The sequence below is a fragment of the Herpailurus yagouaroundi genome, unplaced genomic scaffold (assembly GCF_014898765.1).
Source record: "Herpailurus yagouaroundi ecotype Mexico unplaced genomic scaffold, PumYag 139, whole genome shotgun sequence".
Classification (NCBI taxonomy): domain Eukaryota; kingdom Metazoa; phylum Chordata; class Mammalia; order Carnivora; family Felidae; genus Herpailurus; species Herpailurus yagouaroundi.
Window position 1 is genome coordinate 32,225,511 of NW_024412394.1, and position 16,049 is coordinate 32,241,559.

General features: G+C 34.0%; 1 protein-coding gene across 11 annotated transcripts in view; it reads left to right on the forward strand.

The window, feature by feature from the left end:
- FAM135A (family with sequence similarity 135 member A) overlaps nt 1-16,049 on the forward strand; it is a 122,469-nt gene that overhangs the window by 13,812 nt on the left and 92,608 nt on the right. For all 11 annotated transcript variants that reach the window (XM_040473877.1, XM_040473878.1, XM_040473879.1 and 8 more), the window contains 3 exons: nt 1,186-1,275; nt 2,782-2,897; nt 5,968-6,047. In XM_040473877.1, coding sequence (XP_040329811.1) covers nt 2,821-2,897; nt 5,968-6,047 — 157 coding nt within the window. In that variant the 5' untranslated portion in view covers nt 1,186-1,275; nt 2,782-2,820. The remainder of the gene's footprint in view (nt 1-1,185; nt 1,276-2,781; nt 2,898-5,967; nt 6,048-16,049) is intronic.

Here is a 16,049-nt window from a genome sequence, read left to right on the forward strand (position 1 = left end):
TATATCCATCAAGAGATGAATAAATAAGATGCGCTGTATTAATACAATGGAATATTACTTAACCATAAAAAAGAATGAAATCTTGCCATTTGTAGCAATGTGATGGGACCTAGAAGGTGTTTTACAAAGTGAAAAAAGGCAGACAAAGATAGATACCATGTGATTTCACTTATATGTGGTATCTAAAACAAAACAAATGAACACAACAGAAGCAGATTCATAGATACAGAGAACAAACTAGTAGTTGTCAGAGGGGATGGAGGTAGGGGAATGGGCAAAATAGGTGAAGGGAATTAAGAGGTATAAATTCCCAGTTATAAAATAAATAAATCACAGAGATGTAATGTACAACATAGGGAATTTAGCCAATAATAATGTAATAATTTATATAGTGACAGATGGTAACCAAAACTATTTAAGTGGTCATAAGGTATAAAAATAGCAAATCACTATGTTGTACACCTGAAACTAATATATTAATGTATGTTAGTTATAAATTACTAACAAATAAAATAGCAGTTATTGAAAGTGGTAAAGTCTATATGTTTATGATAAAGAAATCTATGAAGAAGAGTGAATGTGATCTTTATTCTAATATTTTTAGTATCTAAGGTAATTTTACCAAGGGCAAGTGGTTTATTTTTTAGGCTATAAATATTTGGGGTGTGAACAAAACTATCCATAACATATCCAGGCATTCTTTTTTGTCAAAATGTTTAAAATAGTTCAAGTGTGTGTGTGTGTGTGTGTGTGTGTGTGTGTGTGTACATACCTACATATGCACACATGCATATTTCATATATTTATAATTTCAGAAATTACTCTACCCAAGGAGTTATTTTAAAATGGTAAGTTTTATATCTAAAAAGTTAATAAGCTTATAATATTTTGAAGATTCATGAAGATTGTTTTTGAGCCACTGAACTAAGAAAGTATTCTTATGTATTATTGCCCTTTGAAGTATACACAGTGAATCCTTAACAAAGATATAATAGTTAATATTGATATCAGTGAAACTGTGAATGAAAAATCTCTAAAACTTATTTTTAAGCCTTATGCAAGATACAGATCTTTTAGATAAATTGAGATTGTTAAGTAATGAAGCATATGTTTCCTTAAAATGGACTTCTTTATGTGTAAAATAGAATAAAATGTTTAAAATGTTATTTTCTTTCTTTCTCACAGGGGGAACAATATATTTTCAATAAGAATCAGTAACTGGAAGTACAAGTTTGGTTATTTAATAATGTTAAAATGAAGCTTTAACCAACAGAGGTAAGAATATGTTACTTTTCTATTTAAGAGATCAGAATATTTATCAAATTTCTCTGAAGAACTATTTCAAAAACTATGAAGGGTCTGAGATTTTATCCCATTTGCAAGCTAACAAGTTGGCCTGCCACAATGCCATGGATGTGAGCAGAAGACAGGAGACTACCCCTAGATCTAAGAAAAGGATGGGTTGTATTCACAGCAGTAGCAGTAGCAGTAGCAGTAGCTATAGTACCAGGCCACACCTGCATGTGAGTAGTTTGTATTATAGGAGAGGAACCCCAAGCTAAGGGGACCCAAATCTTTTATAATGGATAGTAAGTCTGTCTGACTTATGCCTCAGGGGGAGACTATCTCTACTAATGGAATAAACAGATTTGCTCTTTGTTCCAGTATGAGACACTATCTGACTTCTAAGACTGTTCGATAAACATACATCTCTGAAAAGTAGCATGGAACAGAGACAGTGTCTCCTTGCAAAACATGCAGAAACAGGAGACTGGAGAATTGTCTTTCAACACTTTCTTAACTCTGAATTGTATTTTAAAGAATGTATTATTGATAAAGATGATTGTTACAGTACTTTTTTGAAATAGTGAAAAGATGGAAACCACTGAAATACCCAATAATAGGAGATGGTTTAAATTATAATAGTAAACAATTGAAAATAATATTATAAAACTATGTTTATTGACATAGGTGTTCATCAAAAAGTTAAATAAATAAACAGATTATAAGATATGCATGAGGTTTGATCCCATTTTTATAGAAATTTTACAAATGCACACACATACAAAGAATATATACCCAAGTATACATTTTAGTGGATAGAATCGTGAATGTTTTTATTTTTGCTTGTGTATATTTTTTTAAACCTCTTAAATGAATACTTCAGGCTTTTGTAATGAGGGAAATTTTTTTTTTGAAATTTAAAAATGAATAGTAATTTAAGAACTTCATGTAACAGAAAAAAACCTTCATGAATTTTAATGGAAATTAAAGAATGCTAATTCTCTTTTTGACTCTGGGGTTGCCTTTATGTGCAATGTGAATAATTAGATTGTTTACTTTTTTCTTTACTATTTTATCTGTAATAGATAAAGTCCAGAGTTTCTTTTAGCAGTTTGCTATATTATATTATTTATTGCTATAGCAGTTTGCTATATAGCAGTTTGCTATATATATATATATATATATATACTATATTATTGTGACATATATGTCACAAAGGGAAACAAATCTTAGAAAATACATTCTGTTAGAACATACCTGAAATTATAGATTATTGCTATTTAGTATATAAATTATTAGTAAGTATATTTAGTTGATTCTGGTGCTCTTTAGTTGGGATAGACTAAGTTAGGTACACTGAACTAATGTGCTTCATTGCTTCATTTTTATTTTCTGCCTATGTATCATACTCTGAAATATGTTTAAATATTAATGGTTTTCTTAAGTTGGCATTTTGTTGTGCTTCTCGTGATTTTTTTTCTGCCTTCTCTTACCGAGGTGCTGTCACCAGATTTGTCTTCTGAGTATAAATTGAAAATGACTGAAGTTCAAGCAATGGTAGAATTCTCTGTGGAGCTAAACAAGTTCTACAATGTGGATTTATTTCAGAGAGGGTGTGTATTTTAATCATGAAGATTATATATCTTGCATAGGAAAAGGTGTACAGTTTCCATTTAAATTTAATTACATACTTATATTCCAGTATATAAGGAAAACAATGAACTGTATTCAAATAATTATTTTCTTAGAAAAATTTTATTTTAAAGTAGATGTTTGAGAATTATTCATATGAATTTAATGATAATGCTGAATATATGTAATGTGCATTTATGATTTTGTACTGAGCCTTGAAAGGACTTTTATGAAAATGTTTAAGATCTCATTTTTGCTTGTAAAAGCTTATAGTGTATGGGAAAAATAAAATATATGCACAAAACAGCTAAGTGGAAACAAAATGATGATCTTTCAAGAAGTGTATATAGAAAGTGCTCTAGGAATCAGAACAGAAAGACATTTTTTCTGGGTTAATATGTTAGGAAAGTCATTATGGAGAGTGCGGTACAAAGTAGGCATAAGATAAAGTGAAAAACTCTTGGTAGGAGAGAGCAGCATGAATCAAGCCTTGGAAATAGGAATGAATATGCTATTTTATTTTTTTTAATTTTTTTTTTCAACGTTTATTCATTTTTGGGACAGAGAGAGACAGAGCATGAACGGGGGAGGGGCAGAGAGAGAGGGAGACACAGAATCGGAAACAGGCTCCAGGCTCTGAGCCATCAGCCCAGAGCCTGACGCGGGGCTCGAACTCACGGACCGCGAGATCGTGACCTGGCTGAAGTCAGACGCTTAACTGACTGCGCCACTCAGGCGCCCCTGAATATGCTATTTTAAAGAATATTTAGTAGGGGCGCCTGGGTGGCTCAGTCGGTTGAGTGGCCGACTTCGGCTCAGGTCACGATCTCGTGGTCGGTGAGTTCGAGCCCCGCGTCAGGCTCTGTGCTGACAGCTCGGAGCCTGGAGCCTGTTTCGGATTCTGTGTCTCCCTCTCTCTGACCCTCCCCCGTTCATGCTCTGTCTCTCTCTGTCTCAAAAATAAATAAATGTTAAAAAAAAAATTAAAAAAAATAAAGAATATTTAGTAAATTAGATATTCTCTAGGAGAATTGCAGAAGAAAAGATAGTAAAGAAATGAAAGGTTATGTTTGTGAAGGGCTCTTAGTGTCTGGAGAAGAGTTGACAGGGATTTGGGCAGCCATCAGTGGTTTCCAAGTAAGAATGAAATTATCACTATTATTACAATAAACACTAACATGATGAAGATTGTGATATATTAGATTGATTGTTGTAGAAGAAATAGAAGCATAATGGACAGTTTAGAAGTGCTTGCAGTAACTCAGGGAAAAAAAACCTAAAGGAATGTACTAAGAGTGGTAGTAACGGAACTCTGACTAACAGAAGTTGGGTGAGAGAGATTTTCTATTAGTTTTTGTTGTTGTTTTGCTTTACTATGTGGCTGCTCTTGGCTTTGCCATCTTGTTGAAAAAATAAAAACAGCTGTCCTCTGCTTTACATGGTCTCTCACTTCTCAGCAGGACAGGCTGAACTTATTTTTATGGCAGAGACAGGAGTCAAAGAAGGAGAGCAGAGGATGCAGGACCCCTTGAATTGCCACTCTTGTTACTTCCACTCCATTCTGTTGACTAGGCAACTTATGAGACCAGCCCGGGAGTCTAAGCTGATAGTTCTTAAGCTAGTAAAACTTACTTAAAAACTTTATGAGGCTTCTCTGTGACTGATACAGTTCATTCCAAGCTCTGGAACCCACACCCACAATTGTCTTTTGAGACATGACTACTAGATGTAATTACTATTTGGGGATCAGAATTCTGTGGGATCATGCCCTTAAATTTCCTAAAAGTCCTTTTGTCAAATGAACGTCTACTTAGACACTGTTTTAGTTTCTGTAGCAATCTTAAGAAAGGGATTTATAGTCATATTCTTGGTATGATCTTTGTCCATGGCAGCATTTTATTTGGAAAATCTTTAAGGGGTTTTGTTTTCCAATCTAACAAGTTCTAGTCCATCTATATTCCCTCTAGGTCCTGTTTGTAAAGTGACTAGTTCTTTCTTTAGCTCATCTCTTTCTTGCAAAACCTTATGATACTTAGCTAGGAGCAACGAGTTGACATTTTCATCATTCTGCCTGGAAGTTAGCCTGCTCAAGTCCCGAAGTTTCTTAGATACATTGTCCAACTTCTTCTAAGTTATTGCTGACAGTGTATTTTACAAAAGTTTCTGTGATATATTACATGGGTTACCATTTTTAAAATCTCTGTAGTTTACCCATCTTTTTTGCTTCTGTAATTGTAACTGTTACATTAGTCTCCAAATCAATGCCATATATTTGAAGTTTTCCTTATGGTACATACTACTTCAAAGTTACCAATTTGTGTATTAATATGTATTGTGGCAATATGCAACTAATAATAAACACAAAGCTTCAAACACAAAGCTTGAATTGAAATGAAAATAAACATTTATTTTTGCTCACAAGTCTGTGGATTAGCTGAATGATTTTGATCATCTGGGCTGGCCTGGCTGACTTTGCTGGGCTCCGTTATGAGTTCACACTCAACTGGAAGGTTGGCTGGGTGCTAGCTGATACAGAATGGCCTTACTTGGGTGGACTCAGTTCTGTTTTATGATCTCTCATCCTCCAGCTTATTTTCACAGAGGAGGCAGGGTCCAAAGAGAGAATCTATGCAAGAAGACCTTTTAAGACCTAGGCTTGCAACTAGCATTCTTCATCTCTGCCAGATGGTATTGCCCAAAACAAGTTATAAGGCCAGTCCAGATTTATAAACCAAATTAAGCAGTGAAAGTCTTAGATGCCTTACTAACTCCTCTGGTTGCTATGACATTCTCTCATTTAAAGTAAGAAATGCTGTATATATTTCTTTTGTTTCTCTCATTCATCTTTATATATGCTGGTTTCCCTTTGGGTTTTATTCATGCTGGTATTTGACCTATGGATCTTGTTGTTTTTCACCAGTAATAAATATTATGGGAAACTGATATAAGTAGAACAATTTTGTTGTTTAATGCATACAGATATATAGATATTGGGGCATTGCATATTTTAAAATATTTTTTGAAATCATTTTTTTGTCTATTTTTCTTCAGTTTTTACCAGATACGTGCATCTATGAAAATTCCACCAAGAGTTCCTCACAGAGTAGAAGCTAGTTTGTTACATGCAGCAGGTAAGCCAAGGAATACTTTTAACATTTAAGAAAATCTGAAGCATCATTATAATGGCTAATAATAACATTTAATAATTATTCTTATTTTGGAGGCGCCTGGGTGGCTTAGTTAGTTAAGCATCCAACTCTTGATTTTGGCTTAGGTCATGGTCTCGCAGTTTGTGGGATTGAGCACATTGGGCTCTGTGCACTGACCTGCTCAGAGCCTACTTGGGATTCTCCCTCTCTCCCTTTCGTTTTGTCCCTCCCCCACTCACACCTTGTCTCTCTCAAAATAAATAAATTTTTTAAAAAGTCTTCTTCCTTTAAAAAAATTACCATTTTTTAATTACAAATATAAGATACTAAAGGGTATCATTATAATACTTTTTATAAGAAATATATTTAAGGCCTCAGTAAAACAAGCATGATTATAGGTTCCTTGTCTTTTGATTTCTTGTGAAGAACAAATGAAAGAATGTATGTGAAATTTCCATGAAAACAAACGTAAGTAGGGGTGATATCAATTACATCATGTAAGATGTAATTTTTAAAAATATACAGTGAATGTGTACATATAATTTGATATATGATTACAAAGGTGTTTTATGATAAAGTTTTATAGTATGCCTTTGAGAATATTTATTAGCTACATTTTGGTCTGGATTAACTACAGTAAAAAACAAAACAAAACAAAAAACAAAACAAATGCCAGAAAGCAATATATAAGGTATAAGATGGATATATTACAGCCGTTCAGTAATTTACTTACATTCTGTGGAGAGACCAGCATTAAAATGTTTGAGCCCAAACTGGTGGTCCTGACATAATCAGTGGGCATTTTTTAGCTTTCCTGATACAGTATACTCTGTTTCATTCTATACATTTAGGAAATGAAATGGTTAATGAAACATTCTAGTGAGTTAACATATATGTCAAATATGAATAATGAATTTTGAAGGTATCATTAAAAATAAAATACACCTAACACTAAAGCTATGCTGACCATAATTCACTCTATTTTTTAAATTTAAGAAAGTATTTTAGGAATTTGAAGTGTTTAGGATTATCTTTTTAGTATCCTATGTGTACTAAAATGCTAGATTATGATAAATTTTAATGAATTGTACAAAGTGGAGAGTTTATTCTTTCTTTCTGAAGACTCTTCAAATGCTCAGGGAGACTTCTTGCTTATGACCAAAAATATGTACATTCTGTCTTTTAAAAAAAATCAATTTTTGTGTTGGCCTGGCATACATATTAAAGTATATATTTATTGTCACTTGGACTTTTGTACGTCTACTTTCTATGAAACACAGGGGTTAAAACCACTAATATTACAAGATAGATTTGATCCTCCCTTTTTGAACTTCCTTAACCTAGTAAACTAAATATCTTCCCTATTGTGTCATCTAAAGTTGCCAGTTGAAAAAAAGACCTTTTTATTTATTTTTTTCAGCTTTATTGAGAATTAATCAAATAGAATTTCATATATTTAAAGTATACAGTGTGATTTGTTATATGTACATTATGAAATAATTGACACAATCAAGATAATTAACACATCCATCACCTCACAGTTTACTCTTTTTTGTGTGTGTATTTGTGCATGTGTGTGTGTACAGTGAAAACACAAGATCTACTCTTAGCGAATTTAAATATATAATACTTTATTATTAAAGGTAGTCACCATGTTGTGCATTAAATAGAACTGAAAGTTTACACCATTTGACCTCTCCATTTCTTTCTTTCATCCCTCAACCCCTAGCAAGTACAGTTCTGCTGTCTGTTTCTAGGAAATTGACTGTTTTGTTTTGTTTCCATATGTGATTCCATGCAGTATTTATCTTTCTCTGTCTGACTTATCTCACTTAGCATAGTGCCCTCCGGGTTCATCCATAATGTTGCAAACGGCAGGATTTCCATCTTTTTTATGGCTGAATAAGACCTCTCTCTTTCTCTTTCTCTTTCTCTTTCTCTTTCTCTTTCTCTTTCTCTTTCTCTCTCTCTCTCTCTCTCTCTCTCTCTCTCTCTCTCCCTCTGTGTGTGTGTGTGTGTGTGTGTGTGATACCACATTTTCTTAATACATTCATCCACTGACAGATACTTAGATTATTTCCATATCTTGGCTATTGTGAATAATGCTGCATTGAACGTGGGAGTGCAGATTTGTCTTCAAGATACTGATTTCATTTCTTTCAAACATATACCCATGAGTGGGATGGCTGGATCATTATGGTAGCTGTAATTTTAATTTTTTGAGGAACCTCTATAAAGTTTTCTGCAGTGGCTGCACCAGTGTGCACTCCCACCAACAGTGCACAAAGGTTTCCTTTTCTCTGTGTCTTTGCTAACACTTGTTATATTTTGACATTTAGATAATAGCAATTCTAGTAGATGTGAGGTAATATCTCTTTGTGGTTTTGATTTACATTTTCCCTGATGATTAGTGATGTTGAGCAACTTTTTATATGTACCTGTAGTCATCTGTATGTCTTCTTCAGAAAAATGTCTGTTCAGATCTTCTGCCCATTTTTTAATCAGATTGTTTTTGCTATTGAGCTATGTGAGCTCTTTTTTTGGATTTTAATCCCCTGAGATATATATGATTTTCAAATATTTTTCCACATTTTGTGGGTTCTCTTTTCATTTTGTGGATGGTTTCCTTTGCTCTGCAGAAGCTTTGTACTTTGATGTAATCCCACTTGTTTATTTTTGCCTTTGCTTTTGGGGTCAAATCCAAAGAACATTACCAAGATCAGTGTCAAGGGCTTTCTCTCTTATGCTTTCTTCTAGGAGTTTTTTGGTTTTAGGTCTTAAATGTAAGTCTTTAATACAATTGAGTTAATTTCTGTGAGTGATATAAGATAGGGGTATAGTTTCATTCTTTTCCATGTGGATATCCAGTTTTCTCAGCACCACTAGGACACTATCCTTTCCCTATTATATGTTGTTGGTACCTTGTCAAAGATTAGTTGACCATGTGTGTGAGTTTATTTCTAGGCTCTGTTCTCTTCCCTTGGTCTGTGTACTTTTTTTTAAATGTCATTATCACACTGCTTTGATTACTATAGCCTTGTAATAGTAATACTGTAGCCTTGCAATTAGGAAGTGTGATGCATCTAGCTTTGTTCATTTTTTCTTAAGATTGCTGTGGCTTTAAATGAATTTAGGATAGTTTTTTCCTGTGTCTGTGAAAAATGGCATGGAAATTTTGATAAAGATGTTATTGAATCTATAGATCCCTTGGGATAGTGTAGACATTTAACAGCATTAATTCTTCCAATCTAAGAACGCAGGATCTCTCTTCCTTCATTTGTGTCTTCTTCAGTTCCTTTCATCAGTGTCTTATAGTTTTCAGTGTACAGGTTTTTATCTCCTTGGTTAAATTTATTCCTAAGTATTTTATTATTTTCGATGCTATTATAAATGAATTTCTCTCCTTTTTAAATAATAGAGTGATTTTAAATTTATGAAATAAACATACTAGAAAAACTTACTTTTATTTTTATTTTTTTTTTCCAACGTTTTTATTTATTTTTGGGACAGAGAGAGACAGAGCATGAACAGGGGAGGGGCAGAGAGAGAGGGAGACACAGAATCGGAAACAGGCTCCAGGCTCCGAGCCATCAGCCCAGAGCCTGACGCGGGGCTCGAACTCACGGACCGCGAGATCGTGACCTGGCTGAAGTCGGACGCTCAACCGACTGCGCCACCCAGGCGCCCCTTATTTTTTAATTGAAGTATAGTTGACACATAATATTAGATTAGTTACAGGTGAGCAACACAGTGATGGGATTGCTTTCTTGATTTCTCTTTTGAATAGTTCATTGTTAGTGTATAGACAAGCAACTGATTTTTGTATGTTGATTTTATATCCTGCAACTTTAGTGAATTTATTGGTTAGTTCTAACAACTTTTTGGTGGAATCTTGATATCATGTTATCTGCACTAAGAGATAATTCTACTTCTTCCTTTCCTGTTTGGATGCATGTAATTTCTTCTTAGTGCCAAATTGCGGTGGCTGGGACTGCCAATAATAGAAGTGATAAGAGTGGGTACTTTTGTTTCTAACTTTAGAAGAAAGATTTTAACTTTTAACTGTTGGGTATGGTGTTAGCAATGGGCTTGTCCTGTATGGCCTTTATTATGTTGAGGTATATTTCTTCTATGCCTAATTTATTGAAATTTTTATCATGAAAGTATGTTGAATTTTGTCAAATGCTTTTTCTGCATCTACTGAAACGATCATGATTTTTGTCCTTCATTCTGTTAATATGGTATATCATTTATTTGCATATGTCAAATCACCCTTGCATCCCAGGGATGAATCTCTTGGTCATAGTGTATGATCCTTTTAAAGTACTCTTGAAAAAAAAAAAAAAAAAAGTACTCTTGAAGGGGCACCTGGGTGGCTCAGTTGCTTAAGCTTCTGACTTCGGCTCAGGTCATGATCTTATGGTTCATAAATTTGAGTCCCGTGTCGGGCTCTGTGCTGACAACTCAGAGCCTGGAGTCTGCTTCAGATTCTGTGTCTCCATCTCTCTCTGCCCCTCCCCCACTTGAGCACTCTCTTGCGCGCGCTCTCTCTCTCTCTCTCTCTCTGTCTCTCAAAAATAAATAACACAGGTATTGAGGAGATCACCTTTTGGAATGAGCACTGGGTGTTGTATGGAAACCAATTTGACAATAAATTTCATATATTGAAATAAATAAATAAATAAATAAATAACACATTAAAAAAATTTTTTTTAATAAAATAGTCTTGAATTTGGATTGTTAGTATTTTCTTGAGGGTTTTTGCATTTGTGTTCATCAGGGTTATTGACCAGTAATTTTCTTTTCTTGTAGTGTCTTTGGTATTGCTAGCCTTTTGAAATGAATTTGAAATGTTACTTCTTGGTCAATTATTGGAAAAATTTGAGAAGGATTGGTATTAATTCATCTTTAAATGTTTGATAGAGTTTGCCAGTGAAGACATCTGGTCCTGGGCTTTTATTTGCTGGGAGATTTTTGATTGCTGATTCAATGTTTCACATTTTGGTCTGTTCAGATTTTGTTTCTTTATGATTCAGTTTTGGTAAGGTGTATGTTTCCAGAAATTTACCCATTTCTTCTAGTTTATCTACTTTGTTGGCATATAATTGTTCATTGTAGTCTCTTACCCTTTGTATTTCTACAAAGGATAGTTATAGTGTCTTCTCTTTCATTTGTAATTATTTGAGTCATCTTTTTTTCATAGTCTACCTAAAGGTTTGTTCATTTTATCTTTTCAAAAAACCAACTCTTAGTTTCATTGACCTTTTCTATTGTCTTTCTAGTCTCTATTTCATTTATTTCCACTCCAATCTTTGTTATTCCCTTCCTTCTGCTTACTTTGGGCTTAGTTTGTTCTTTTTCTAGTATCTTGAGGTATAAGTTTAAGTTGTTTGAGATTTTTCTAGGTTATTTGTATGGCAGAAATTTACATGTAGTTAATATCATTTACAAAGTAAGGTTCTTTTGACATTATGACAAATATTATTTCAGAAATACCCAATAGAGTACTTTCTTTTTTTTTTTTTAATTTTTTTTAATGTTAATTTATTTTTGAGAGAGAGAGAAAGGGGGGGAGGGGCAGAGAGGGAGGGAGACACAGAATCCGAAGCAGGCTCCACCAGGCTCTGAGCTGTCAGCACAGAGCCTGACACAGGGCTCGAACCCATGAACTGTGCAATCATGACCTGAGCCGAAGTCAGATGCTTAACTGACTGAGCCACCCAGGCGCCCCTAAGTACTTGCTTTTTAAGTGCCTTAAGTGCCTTTTCCTGGACACTGTCACTGTGATTTTGGTTTAGGTTTTTTGTTTGTTTATTTTTGGTTGGATTTTTATTAGGTGTAAGTCCAGATTGAGTCATTGTCACTATCACCAGCTTCTGATACTAATAACTGTGTGTTATTGACTGTGAAATGTCAATTATCTGATAATTTACTAGTGTGTGGAAAGGAAGTATCTTTTAAAAATAGTTGATAGCAGACACCAGTCTTTAAAAGAGAAAGCTTGGGTTTGGAAAGCAATAGGATTTTATAATATATAATTTTAGTTTGTATGTGAAAATATTATTTATGTGTGCATTTTTTATAGCATTACACTAGAAATTTTTAAGAGGTTACATCTTTTTTATTAAATTATAACAGCCAAAATCAAGAACATGAGAACTAGATTTTGAACATAAGAAGTAAGTGTTAATTTCTTTCATACTTTTTCAAAATAGCAAACTTTTGTCTCTCATGTCTAAAATGTAATACCTAATATAATTTTTCAAGGTCTTTTTTTATCCTGGGGTGCCTTGGTGGCTCACTTGGTTAAGCAACTGACCCTTGATTTCGGCTCAGGTTGTGACCTCATGGTTGTGAAGATCAAGCCCTACGTTGGGCTCCATGCTGAATGTGGAGCCTGTGTGGGATTCTCTCTCTCTGTCTCTCTGTCTCTCTCTGCTCCTCCCCCACTTGTGCTTTCTCTGTCTCTCTCTATCAAAAAGTAAATGAATAAACACTTAAAAATATATTTTTTAATGTTATATCAGTATATTTTCTTTTTCTCTAGTTGAGAATATCTTTCCTGTTTATGGTACATGATCATATCTATGGATTTTTACAAATAGAATGACCTTTAACAAATTACGAGGTGTGCATCTTTCTTTATCCCAATACCATTCCCAGCATGACTATCTTTTATATGTGTGTAGTACCCCACAGGTTCTTGTTTCATCCTCTGAACACCTCTGTATAATATGAATCTGGTATTTCAGTTGTATTTTCTGCCATTGTACCCCAGGATAGCCTATCATGTTAAATGTTTAAGTTCATATGAAAATTAGGTATAGTAGATCCAAAATAATGTTCTCATGTCCAGATGAATTTTTCCTTATCAGCGATCTGGAAGAACAAAAGAGAGGGAGAGAGAGCAAGCACAAAGAAAGCAACCAGTGTATTCTAGTCTTAGAAGTACTGATTTGGTTCTCTTTTTATGCCCCTTCTCTTCCAAGATGTGTTTCATTTTAAAATAGTATTTAAGAGTTCCTGGAGTTTGTATCTTTTTAATACTAGTAAATTTGTTAGGAAAAGGTATCCTTCCCAAAAGTTTCTCTAGAAATTATTCCTGTGAATTTGGTTGACTTTGTTTTAATAAGTACAGATCTTTGATGTCTAGACTCATCCTTGATAACATAAATATATTCAGATAGGGGTAATTTTTCTTTATCTGGTGAGTTTATTCTCTTTTTACCTCTCTTCCTTAAAAATTCACTTTTTCGGGGCGCCTGGGTGGCGCAGTCAGTTAAGCGTCCGACTTTAGCCAGGTCACGATCTCGCGGTCCGTGGGTTTGAGCCCCGCGTCGGGCTCTGGGCTGATGGCTCAGAGCCTGGAGCCTGTTTCCGATTCTGTGTCTCCCTCTCTCTCTGCCCCTCCCCCGTTCATGCTCTGCTTCTCTCTGTCCCAAAAATAAAAAATAAAAACATTGAAAAAAAAATTCAAAAAAAAAATTCACTTTTTCTTCTAAGGGCTTGGATTTTCTCTATACTTTTATTACACACCCTATTTTTCTTGTTGGATTTGCACTATCATCTTAAGACCTTTCCTTTCCAGCACTGTATTTTACCATAATTCCTATACTTTGTGTATATTTCTGGAAAACTTTTAGAAGAAGAAAGAAAGTACTGATTTTGTCTGTGAGTTGCAGAAGGGCAAGTTAGATGTAGGAATTAGATGGTATCATACAGCTTATTGCAACACATTTAAATTATTTCCAGCATGAAATTGTGCTGACAGTGAGAGGTTTGAGTCAGGAAATAGCTGTCATCTGCAATAGCATCAGTCATAAAAGACAATGAGTATTTATAGAGCTGTTGAAAATTGATTAATAAGAAAATATTTACAGACTTCTACAACAAAGAAGTCATTCTTGATTCTAAGGAACTGTCCCCAGTTTGAAATGTTAGAGCACTATGTACTATTGTGATAAAAAGTGCAAATAACAACTCCCCGTTTCTAATAACGATAGCATTTTTTTAGAAAGAAACATACATTGTTTTATTTGCTTTTTTAATATCCACCCATCCCTTTTTTCTGAAAAAAGAAATAATTTTTTGCAAATAATACAAATAGTTAAAAAATCTATTAGTCTAGAAAGATTTGTAGTGAAAACATAGTTACTTCCCTAGATGCATCCACTTTTCACTATTTCTTTAGTTCTAATGGTTTCCTTTATATAGGCTTTTTTACTTCCTGGTATGATAAATGACAACTGAAGGATAGACTACTTCCTCCTTCTCTTCTCTGCTTTTTAGGAGATGCCATTATGCCCATGTCATTCTTTGTTTCTTTGACCTTGGCTGTAACTGTTAAATGATATATTGTTTAAACCTCCATTTTCGATTTTAGCAAATAAGACAAATCCTATTTTGTAATGCCTCTTTTTTCAAATTTTCTCTTTTCCTCCACCTTTCAACTTGTTAAATATATCCTTTGTTTTATGTTATCAAAGTTTCTAACATTCATATTCTGTTTTGTAACTGTAGTTAAATCTTACTGTGCTTTGTCTATGGGTTTGTTCCAAATGTTGAAAACAAGTAAACAGCTTTTCATTTTTCATTTCATTTTCATGAGAGGGAGAGTACTTATAAAATTGAAACGACTATCCAACATAAAGAAAGGATCTTAAGTTTCTGTGAAGACAAGACAAATCTAGTTACCATTTTGGTACTGATCTGGGTCACCTGTTACAGAGAGGTAGCTATAGATATATCTTAGAAGCTGTAAATTCAAAGATGTGGCTCTGTTGTAGTTAATAAAGTAGTGATTTGGAATCAGGATACCAGCTTCCTTTTATGTTACCTTGCAAAACTCACTTAACCTCTGTGAGCCTCAGGTTCTCATCTGTGAAGTGTGTTACCTGCTTTACAGGGTTGTTATGTGTTTAAGTGAAAGTTCTCGGTAAACTGTAAAGGGCTGTATACATATGTAAAATATTATTATTTGACATCTGGTACTATAAGAAAGAATGAGAAACAGTCACGTTTTGACTTACTGTGTATACTATTTGTGAACCATTTAATGCACAGAGCTAAAAATTATAATAAAGTTATTTTGATGATTTCCTGTGATATATATAATTGTGCAGCATAGTAGGTACATAGGATAACATCTCATGTTAATATGTAAATTACAATGTTTTTTAAATTAATAAAGCCATTTCTGGGATAAGAAGAATGAGCTAGAATGACCAAGGGCAAAAAGGGAAATCCGAGGGAAAGAAGAGATCTCACAAAAGACCCCTGAATTTATAACTTGTCAAGGAAATCTAAGTACCTACCCTGCATTTCTATGCTTATAAAACTAACTTAATCTGTAGATAGTGTTTGAATTTGGATTTGTTCTGCCACTCACTCGTAAGTGTTGTTCTGCCACTTACTAGCTTTTGGTCTTAAAGCAAATTACTCTGTTTCTCTGAGACTTACCTAATCAGTGGAGGGAAATAATCCCTGTCTTACAGTGTGTTTGTGAAAATTAAATGAGAAAATTAGATACAGAGACCTGGTATAATGTTCAGTAAATATTGGTTCCCTTTGTCATGTCCTCTATTTCTACCCTAAATTACCCCAGATGTTAAAAAACTGAAATAAGGTGAACTCTAGGATCTCAGAAACAACTTGATTTAAGGACAGTCATGAAGAAGGAGTTGCCCGTCAACCATATATGTGCCTTTTCTTCCTTAGTTTTCAAGAATTAGCCTTACTAATAACACAGGATAACTGAGTGGTATGGTTTAACCTTTCTATACCTCCTTTGGGTCTTTTCTTCCCCTATGAAACACCTACTTCTTACTAGTGTAAGGGTTCTGTGATATGTAAGAGTGTACTGCATACCTATGTTTAAACTAGTTTATCAGTGTGACATAGAAGACCGAGCACAGGCTTTGGGGCAAACAGCAGTGGCATTTGCTCCTAGATAAATTATTTAAATTATCGGAGCCTTAGTATCTC